This window comes from Petromyzon marinus, chromosome 65, assembly GCF_048934315.1.
Source record: "Petromyzon marinus isolate PM22_M1 ecotype Great Lakes invasive population chromosome 65, UKy_Petmar_22M1.pri1.0, whole genome shotgun sequence".
NCBI classification, from domain to species: domain Eukaryota; kingdom Metazoa; phylum Chordata; class Hyperoartia; order Petromyzontiformes; family Petromyzontidae; genus Petromyzon; species Petromyzon marinus.
In genome coordinates this window covers 1,431,851-1,442,022 of record NC_133731.1, presented here as the reverse complement: position 1 = coordinate 1,442,022, position 10,172 = coordinate 1,431,851, and the positions used below count along the sequence as shown (strand labels likewise).

The 10,172-nt window shown below is 55.6% G+C and overlaps 1 protein-coding gene across 2 annotated transcripts in view; it reads right to left on the bottom strand.

Annotated features, from left to right (window-relative positions):
- Positions 1-1,348: 1,348 nt before the first annotated feature.
- LOC116937536 (ATP-binding cassette sub-family C member 2-like) overlaps positions 1,349-10,172 on the bottom strand; it is a 122,529-nt gene continuing 113,705 nt past the window's right edge. For both annotated transcript variants that reach the window (XM_076054236.1, XM_076054237.1), the window contains 2 exons: positions 8,266-8,460; positions 1,349-7,278 (listed from right to left, as the gene is read on the bottom strand). In XM_076054236.1, coding sequence (XP_075910351.1) covers positions 7,011-7,278; positions 8,266-8,460 — 463 coding nt within the window. In that variant the 3' untranslated portion in view covers positions 1,349-7,010. The remainder of the gene's footprint in view (positions 7,279-8,265; positions 8,461-10,172) is intronic.

Below are 10,172 nucleotides of genomic sequence, written 5' to 3'. Positions count from 1 at the left end.
GGTTGTGGCCACCGCCCTACACCCGCGAGTCACACCCTGCCGTGACACGGTCGCGTCGTAGTAGCGGCCAGCGCTACCGCGCTTGCGCCACGAAGCCAGGGACACGAGTTCCATTGCCGCTAGCCAGTGACGGATATCTAAACAGGTCCTGGGCTGCCCCTAGCTCTACTCAGCCTTAAGTTAGTGCCCGGCGCGGTGTGTAAAACGTCGCCACTGGGGAGAGAAAGGCGGCCGGGGTCGTGGTGTTGACCATCACCATAGGTGCCACTGGCTAACGGCACTTGCCCGAGCAGTCCTTTGTAGGCTATACGGGGGATCTTTGTCTTTGTGTGAGCGACTGGGTGAGTTGATAGGTGGGGTGAGTGCGTGTCTCAGGAGGTGGCAGAATGAGTGGGTGAGTGGGTGAGTGGAAGGGTGAGTGGGTGAGTAGCAGAGTTAGTGGGTGAGTGGAAGGGTGAGTGAGTAGCAGAGCGAGTTGGTGAGTGGGTGAGTGGGTGAGTGGAAGGGCGAGTTGGTGAGTGGGTGAGTGGGCGAGTGGGTGAGTTGGCAAGTGGGCGAGATGGTGAGTGGCAGAGCGAGTGGGTGAGTGGAAGGGCGAGTTGGTGAGTGGGTGAGTGGAAGGGTGAGTGAGTGAGTAGCAGAGTGAGTGAGTTGGCAAGTGGGCGAGTGGGTGAGTGGCAGTGCGAGTGGGTGAGTGAGTGGGTGCGTGGAAGGGCGAGTTGGTGAGTGGGTGAGTGGATGGGTGAGTGAGTGAGTAGCAGAGTGAGTGAGTGAGTTGGCAAGTGGGCGAGTGGGTGAGTGGCAGAGCGAGTGGGTGAGTGGGTGAGTGGGTGAGTGGAAGGGCGAGTGGGTGCGTGGGTGAGTGGTTGAGTGGAAGGGTGAGTGGGTAAGTTGCAGAGCGAGTGGGTGAGTGGAAGGGCGAGTTGGTGAGTGGGTGAGTGGGCGAGTGGGTGAGTGGAAGGGCGAGTTGGTGAGTGGGCGAGTGGGTGAGTGGAAGGGCGAGTGGGTGAGTGGGTGAGTGGGTGAGTGGAAGGGTGAGTGAGAGAGTAGCAGAGCGAGTTGGTGAGTGGGTGAGTGGAAAGGTGAGTGAGTGAGTGGGTGAGTGGAAGGGCGAGTGGGTGAGTGGGTGAGTGGAAGTGCGAGTTGGTGAGTTTGTGAGTGGAAGGGTGAGTGAGAGAGTAGCAGGGCGAGTTGGTGAGTGGGTGAGTTGGTGAGTGGGTGAGTTGGTGAGTGGGTGAGATGACGTGTGAGCGGGTGGCTACACATGGGGGGCGGAGTGGTGGTGCAGCGGTTAGCGCACCGCACCAGCGAGCCGAGGACATCAACGTAGAGACTCGACGGCCGTGACTGCGCGCTCGACGTTTATTTCTCCAGGGGGTGAGAGAGGTTCCTTAAATACATCGGGGCAGCCGGGGCAGCCGGGGCAGCCGGGGCAGCCCGGGGGAGTGGGAGAGCGCCCGTGGCGTGCGTCTCTCTGTGTCTCTGTGTGTCTCTGTGTGTCACTGTGTCTCTGTGTGTCTCTGTGTGTCGCTCTGTGTCTCTGCGTGTCTCTGTGAGTCTCTGTGAGTCTATGTGTGTCTCTGTGAGTCTCTGTGTGTCTCTGTGTGTCTCTGTGTGTTACTGTGTCTCCGTGTGTCTCTATGTGTCTCTGTGTGTCACTGTGTCTCTGTGTGTCTCTGTGTGTCTCTCTGTGTCTCTGTGTCTCTGTGTCTCTGTGTGTCACTGTGTCTCTGTTTGTCTCTGTGTGTCTCTCTGTGTCTCTGTGTCTCTGTGTGTCTCTGTGTCTCTCTGTGCATCTCTGTGAGTCTCTGTGTGTCACTGTGTCTCTGTGTGTCTCTGTGTGTCTCTGTGCGTCTCTCTGTGTCTCTGTGTGTCACTGTGTCTCTGTGTGTCTCTGTGTGTCTCTGTGTCTCTCTGTGTGTCTCTGTGTGTCAATGTGTGTCTCTGTGTGTCTCTGTGTGTCACTGTGTGTCTCTGTGTGTCTCCGTGAGTCTCTGTGTGTCTCTGCGTGTCTCTGTGAGTCTCTGTGAGTCTCTGTGTGTCTCTGTGAGTCTCTGTGTGTCTATGTGTGTCTCCGTGTGTTACTGTGTCTCCGTGTGTCTCTGTGAGTATCTGTGTGTCTCTGTGTGTCTCTGTGAGTCTCTGTGGGTCTCTGTGAGTCTCTGTGTGTCTCTGTATGTCTCTGTGTGTCTCTGTGTCTCCGTGTGTCTCTGTGTGTCTCTGTGTGTCTCTGTATGTCTCTGTGTGTCTCTGTGTGTCTCTGTGTGTATCTGTGTGTCTCTGTGCGTCTCTCTGTGTCTCTGTGTGTCTCTGTGCGTTTCTGTGTGTCTCTGTACGTCTCTCTGTGTCTCTGTGTGTCTCTGTGCGTCTCTGTGTGTCTCTGTGTGTCTCTGTGAGTCTCTGTGTGTCTCTGTGTGTCTCTGTGAGTCTCTGTGTGTCTCTGTGTGTCACTGTGTCTCTCTGTGTGTCTCTGTGTGTCTCTGTGAGTCTCTGCGTGTCTCTGTGAGTTTCTGTGAGTCTCTGTGGGTCTCTGTGTGTCTCTGTGTGTCTCTGTGTCTCTGTGTGTCTCTGTGTCTCTGTGTCTGTCTGTGCATCTCTGTGAGTCTCTGTGTGTCACTGTGTCTCTGTGTGTCTCTGTGTGTCTCTGTGTGTCACTGTGTCTCTGTGCGTCTCTGTGTGTCTCTGTGCGTCTCTGTGTCTATCTGTGTGTCTCTGTGTCTCTCTGTGCATCTCTGTGAGTCTCTGTGTGTCACTGTGTCTCTGTGTGTCTCTGTGCGTCTCTCTGTGTCTCTGTGTGTCACTGTGTCTCTCTGTGTGTCTCTGTGTGTCACTGTGTGTCTCTGTGTGTCTCTGTGTGTCACTGTGTGTATCTGTGTGTCTCCGTGAGTCTCTGTGTGTCTCTGCGTGTCTCTGTGAGTCTCTGTGAGTCTCTGTGTGTCTCTGTGAGTCTCTGTGTGTCTATGTGTGTCTCCGTGTGTTACTGTGTCTCCGTGTGTCTCTGTGAGTCTCTGTGTGTCTCTGTGTGTCTCTGTGAGTCTCTGTGGGTCTCTGTGAGTCTCTGTGTGTCTCTGTATGTCTCTGTGTGTCTCTGTGTCTCCGTGTGTCTCTGTGTGTCTCTGTGTGTCTCTGTGTGTCTCTGTATGTCTCTGTGTGTCTCTGTGTGTCTCTGTGTGTATCTGTGTGTCTCTGTGCGTCTCTCTGTGTCTCTGTGTGTCTCTGTGCGTCTCTGTGTGTCTCTGTGCGTCTCTCTGTGTCTCTGTGTGTCTCTGTGCGTCTCTGTGTGTCTCTGTGTGTCTCTGTGAGTCTCTGTGGGTCTCTGTGTGTCTCTGTGTGTCTCTGTGTGTCTCTGTGAGTCTCTGTGTGTCTCTGTGTGTCACTGTGTCTCTCTGTGTGTCTCTGTGTGTCTCTGTGAGTCTCTGCGTGTCTCTGTGAGTTTATGTGAGTCTCTGTGGGTCTCTGTGTGTCTCTGTGTGTCTCTGTGTCTCTGTGTGTCTCTGTGTCTCTGTGTCTGTCTGTGCATCTCTGTGAGTCTCTGTGTGTCACTGTGTCTCTGTGTGTCTCTGTGTGTCTCTGTGTGTCACTGTGTCTCTGTGCGTCTCTGTGTGTCTCTGTGCGTCCCTGTGTCTCTCTGTGTGTCTCTGTGTCTCTCTGTGCATCTCTGTGAGTCTCTGTGTGTCACTGTGTCTCTGTGTGTCTCTGTGCGTCTCTCTGTGTCTCTGTGTGTCACTGTGTCTCTGTGTGTCTCTGTGTGTCTCTGTGTCTCTCTGTGTGTCTCTGTGTGTCACTGTGTGTCTCTGTGTGTCTCCGTGAGTCTCTGTGGGTCTCTGCGTGTCTCTGTGAGTCTCTGTGAGTCTCTGTGTGTCTCTGTGAGTCTCTGTGTGTCTATGTGTGTCTCCGTGTGTTACTGTGTCTCCGTGTGTCTCTGTGAGTCTCTGTGTGTCTCTGTGTGTCTCTGTGAGTCTCTGTGGGTCTCTGTGAGTCTCTGTGTGTCTCTGTATGTCTCTGTGTGTCTCTGTGTCTCCGTGTGTCTCTGTGTGTCTCTGTGAGTCTCTGCATGTCTCTGTGTGTCTCTGTGTGTCTCTGTATGTCTCTGTGTGTCTCTGTGTGTCTCTGTGTGTATCTGTGTGTCTCTGTGCGTCTCTCTGTGTCTCTGTGTGTCTCTGTGCGTCTCTGTGTGTCTCTGTGTGTCTCTGTGAGTCTCTGTGGGTCTCTGTGTGTCTCTGTGTGTCTCTGTGTGTCTCTGTGAGTCTCTGTGTGTCTCTGTGTGTCACTGTGTCTCTCTGTGTGTCTCTGTGTGTCTCTGTGAGTCTCTGCGTGTCTCTGTGAGTTTCTGTGAGTCTCTGTGGGTCTCTGTGTGTCTCTGTGTGTCTCTGTGTCTCTGTGTGTCTCTGTGTCTCTGTGTCTGTCTGTGCATCTCTGTGAGTCTCTGTGTGTCACTGTGTCTCTGTGTGTCTCTGTGTGTCTCTGTGTTTCACTGTGTCTCTGTGCGTCTCTGTGTGTCTCTGTGCGTCTCTTTGTCTCTCTGTGTGTCACTGTGTGTCTCTGTGTGTCTCTGTGTGTCACTGTGTCTCTGTGTGTCTCTGTGTGTCTCCGTGTGTCACTGTGTCTCTGTGTGTCTCTGTGTGTCTCTGTGTGTCACTGTGTCTCTGTGTGTTTCTGTGTGCCTCTGTGTGTCACTGTGTCTCTGTGCGTCTCTGTGTGTCTCTGTGCGTCTATGTGTCTCTCTGTGTGTCACTGTGTGTCTCTGTGTGTCTCTGTGTGTCACTGTGTCTCTGTGTGTCTCTGTGTGTCTCTGTGTGTCTCCGTGTGTCACTGTGTCTCTGTGTGTCTCTGTGTGTCTCTATGTCTCTGTGTGTCTGTGTCTCTCTGTGCGTCTATCTGTGTCTCTGTGTGTCTCTGTGTGTCACTGTGTTTCACTGTGTCTCTGTGTGTCTCTGTGTGTCTCAGTGTGTTACTGTGTCTCCGAGTGTCTCTGTGAGTCTCTGTGTATCTCTGTGAGTCTCTGTGTGTCTCTGTTTGTCTCTGTGTGTCTCTGTGTGTCTCTGTATGTCTCTGTGTGTCTCTGTGTGTCTCTGTGTGTATCTGTGTGTCCCTGTGCGTCTCTCTGTGTCTCTGTGTGTCTCTGTGCGTCTCTGTGTGTCTCTGTGTGTCTCTGTGAGTCTCTGTGGGTCTCTGTGTGTCTTTGTGTGTCTCTGTGAGTCTCTGTGTGTCTCTGTGTGTCACTGTGTCTCTCTGTGTGTCTCTGTGTGTCTCTGTGAGTCTCTGCGTGTCTCTGTGAGTCTCTGTGAGTCTCTGTGGGTCTCTATGTGTCTCTGTGTGTCTCTGTGTCTCTGTGTGTCTCTGTGTCTCTGTGTCTGTCTGTGCATCTCTGTGAGTCTCTGTGTCACTGTGTCTCTGTGTGTCTCTGTGTGTCTCTGTGTGTCACTGTGTCTCTGTGCGTCTCTGTGTGTCTCTGTGCGTCTCTGTGTCTCTCTGTGTGTCACTGTGTGTCTCTGTGTGTCTCTGTGTGTCACTGTGTCTCTGTGTGTCTCTGTGTGTCTCCGTGTGTCACTGTGTCTCTGTGCGTCTCTGTGTGTCTCTGTGTGTCACTGTGTCTCTGTGTGTCTCTGTGTGTCTCTGTGTGTCACTGTGTCTCTGTGCGTCTCTGTGTGTCTATGTGCGTCTATGTGTCTCTCTGTGTGTCACTGTGTGTCTCTGTGTGTCTCTGTGTGTCACTGTGTCTCTGTGTGTCTCTGTGTGTCTCCGTGTGTCACTGTGTCTCTGTGTGTCTCTGTGTGTCTCTGTGTGTCACTGTGTCTCTGTGTGTCTCTGTGCGTCTATGTGTCTCTCTGTGTGTCACTGTGTGTCTCTGTGTGTCTCTGTGTGTCACTGTGTCTCTGTGTGTCTCTGTGTGTCTCCGTGTGTCTCTGTGTGTCTCTGTGTGTCTCTGTGTGTCACTGTGTCTCTCTGTGTCTCTGTGTCTCTCTGTGCGTCTCTCTGTGTCTCTGTGTGTCTCTGTGTGTCACTGTGTTTCACTGTGTCTCTGTGTGTCTCTGTGTGTCTCTGTGTGTCACTGTGTCTCTGTGTGTCTCTGTGCGTCTATGTGTCTCTCTGTGTGTCACTGTGTGTCTCTGTGTGTCTCTGTGTGTCACTGTGTCTCTGTGTGTCTCTGTGTGTCTCTGTGTGTCACTGTGTCTCTGTGTGTCTCTGTGTGTCACTGTGTGTCTCTGTGTGTCACTGTGTCTCTGTGTCTCTGTGTCTCTCTGTGCGTCTCTCTGTGTCTCTGTGTGTCTCTGTGTGTCACTGTGTTTCACTGTGTCTCTGTGTGTCTCTGTGTGTCTCTGTGTGTTACTGTGTCTCCGTGTGTCTCTGTGAGTCTCTGTGTATCTCTGTGAGTCTCTGTGTGTCTCTGTTTGTCTCTGTGTGTCTCTGTGTCTCTGTGTGTCTCTGTGCGTCTCTGTGCGTCTCTGTGTGTCTCTGTGTGTCTCTGTGCGTCTCTGCGAGTCTCTGTGTGTCTCTGTGTGTCTCTGTGAGTCTCTGTGTGTCTGTGTGTCTCCGTGTGTCTCTGTGAGTCTCTGTGTGTCTCTGTGTGTCTCTGTGAGTCTCTGTGGGTCTCTGTGTGTCTCTGTGCGTCTCTGTGCGTCTCTGTGTGTCTCTGTGTCTCTCTGTGTCTCTCCGTGTGTATCTATGTGTCTCTGTGTGTCTCTGTGTCTCTCTGTGTCTCTCCGTGTGTATCTGTGTGTCTCTGTGTGTCTCTGTGTGTCACTGTGTCTCTCCGTGTGTATCTGTGTGTCTCTGTGTGTCTCTGTGTGTCACTGTGTCTCTCCGTGTGTATCTGTGTGTCTCTGTGTGTCTCTGTGTGTCTCTTTGTCTCCGTGTGTCTCCGTGTGTCTCTGAGTGTCTCTGCGTGTCCCTGCGTGTGTCTCCGTGTGTCTCTGTGTGTCTCTGCGTGTCTCTGCGTGTCTCTGCGTGTCTCTGCGTGTGTCCCTGCGTGTCTCTCGGTGCGTCACGGTGCCCAGCCACCGCGCTGCTCAGAGAAACGTCGACTCGTGCTCGCTACCGCTACCGTCACCGTCACCGCTACCGTCACCGTCACCGCTACCGCTGCCGCCGCCGTCGCCGCCGCCGCCGTCGCCGCCGGCGCGGTCGGCGCTGCCGCTGCCGATGTCCTTGCCGGCGTTGGTGCCGGCGTGGCTGATGCCGGCGTCGCGTGCCATGCGGTAGAAGACGCCGCGACTCTCCATGAGGTTGCTGGGGGAATCAAACTCCACGATCCGCCCAGCGTCCAGCACCACGATGCTGGGGACACAGCGGCGGTGGTGGTGGTGGTGGTGAGCGAGGGTGGTGGTGGTGAGCGAGGGTGGTGAGCGATGGTGGTGGTGGTGGTGGTGGTGAGCGATGGTGGTGGTGGTGAGCGATGGTGGTGAGCGATGGTGGTGGTGGTGAACGATGGTGGTGGTGGTGAGCGATGGTGGTGGTGAGCGATGGTGGTTTTGGTGAGCGATGGTGGTGGTGAGCAATGGTGGTGGTGGTGGTGAGCGATGGTGGTGGTGGTGGTGAGCGATGGTGGTGTTGGTGGTTAGCGATGGTGGTGGTGGTGGTGGTGGTGAGCGATGGTGGTGAGCGATGGTGGTGGTGAGCGATGGTGGTGGTGGTGAGCGATGGTGGTGGTGGTGGTGGTGAGCGATGGTGGTGGTGGTGAGCGATGGTGGTGAGCGATGGTGGTGGTGGTGAACGATGGTGGTGGTGGTGAGCGATGGTGGTGGTGAGCGATGGTGGTGGTGGTGAGCGATGGTGGTGGTGGTGAGCGATGGTGGTGGTTGTGGTTAGGGATGGTGGTGGTGGTGAGCGATGGTTGTGGTGGTGGTGAGCGATGGTGGTGGTGGTGGTGAGCGATGGTGGTGAGCGATGGTGAGCGAGTCTCACCGCATGTAGTCCATGACGGTGTGTAAGCGGTGAGCGATGGTGAGCGATGGTGGTGAGCGATGGTGGTGAGCGATGGTGAGCGAGTCTCACCGCGTGTAGTCCATGACAGTGTGTAAGCGGTGAGCGATGGTGAGCGATGGTGGTGAGCGATGGTGGTGAGCGATGGTGAGCGAGTCTCACCGCGTGTAGTCCATGACAGTGTGTAAGCGGTGAGCGATGGTGAGCGATGGTGGTGAGCGATGGTGGTGAGCGATGGTGAGCGAGTCTCACCGCGTGTAGTCCATGACGGTGTGTAAGCGGTGAGCGATGGTGAGCGATGGTGGTGAGCGATGGTGGTGAGTGATGGTGAGCGAGTCTCACCGCGTGTAGTCCATGACAGTGTGTAAGCGGTGAGCGATGGTGAGAACGGTCTGCGAGTGGAAGGCGCTTCGCAGCGTGCCCTGGATGAGGCCGTCCGTCTCCAGGTCCACGGCGGCCGTGGCCTCGTCCAGGATGAGAATTCGGCTCCCGCGGAGCAGAGCCCGCGCCAGGCACAGCAGCTGCCTCTGCCCCACGCTGACACGCGCACACACGCGGGCTGACACGTGGGCTGACACGTGGGCTGACACGTGGGTTGACACACGTGGGCTGACACACGCAGACACGTGGGCTGACACACGCTGACACACACAGACACGTGGGCTGACACGCGGGCTGACACGTCGGCTGACACACGCAGACACACACAGACACGTGGGCTGACACGCTGACACACTCAGACACGCTAGCTGACACGTGGGCTGACACACGCTGACACACACAGACACGTGGGCTGACACGCGGGCTGACACGTGGGCTGACACACGCTGACACGCGCAGACACGCGGGCTGACACGTGGGCTGACACACGCAGACACGCGCAGACACGCGCAGACACGTGAGCTGACACGTGGGCTGACACACGCTGACACACACAGACACGTGGGCTGACACGCGGGCTGACACGTGGGCTGACACACGCAGACACGTGGGCTGACACACTCAAACACGCGGGCTGACACGCTGACACACGCAGACACGTGGGCTTACACACGCAGACACGCGAGCTGACACGTGGGCTGACACAGGCAGACACGTGCGCTGACATGCTGACATGCGCTGACACGCTGACACGTGCAGACACGCGGGCTGACACACGCAGACACGTGGGCCGACACGGGCGTGCTGAGACACGCGCTGACAGACACCACACTGACAGACACCACACTGACAGACACCACGCTGACAGACACGCGCTGACAGACACACGCCGACAGACACCACACTGACAGACACACGCTGACAGACACCACACTGACAGACACACGCTGACAGACACCACGCTGACAGACACCACACTGACAGACACGCGCTGACAGACACCACACTGACAGACACCACACTGACAGACACCACACTGACAGACACACGCTGACAGACACCACACTGACAGACACCACACTGACAGACACCGCACTGACAGACACCACACTGACAGACACCACACTGACAGACACGCGCTGACAGACACCACACTGACAGACACCACACTGACAGACACCACACTGACAGACACCGCACTGACAGACACCGCGCTGACAGACACCACACTGACAGACACCACACTGACAGACACCACACTGACAGACACCACACTAACAGACACGCGCTCACAGACACCACACTGACAGACACCACACTGACAGACACCACACTGACAGACACCACACATACAGACACCACACTGACAGACACCACACTGACAGACACCACACATACAGACACCACACTGACAGACACCACACTGACAGACACACGCTGACAGACACCACACTGACAGACACCACACTGACAGACACCGCACTGACAGACACCACACTGACAGACACCACACTGACAGACACGCGCTGACAGACACCACACTGACAGACACCACACTGACAGACACCACACTGACAGACACCGCACTGACAGACACCGCGCTGACAGACACCACACTGACAGACACCACACTGACAGACACCACACTGACAGACACCACACTAACAGACACGCGCTCACAGACACCACACTGACAGACACCACACTGACAGACACCACACTGACAGACACCACACATACAGACACCACACTGACAGACACCACACTGACAGACACCACACATACAGACACCACACTGACAGACACAGCGTCCGTCCCCGTGGCCCCGTCGTCCTCCCGCACCGGGCCTGGCGAGGCGAGGTGGGGGG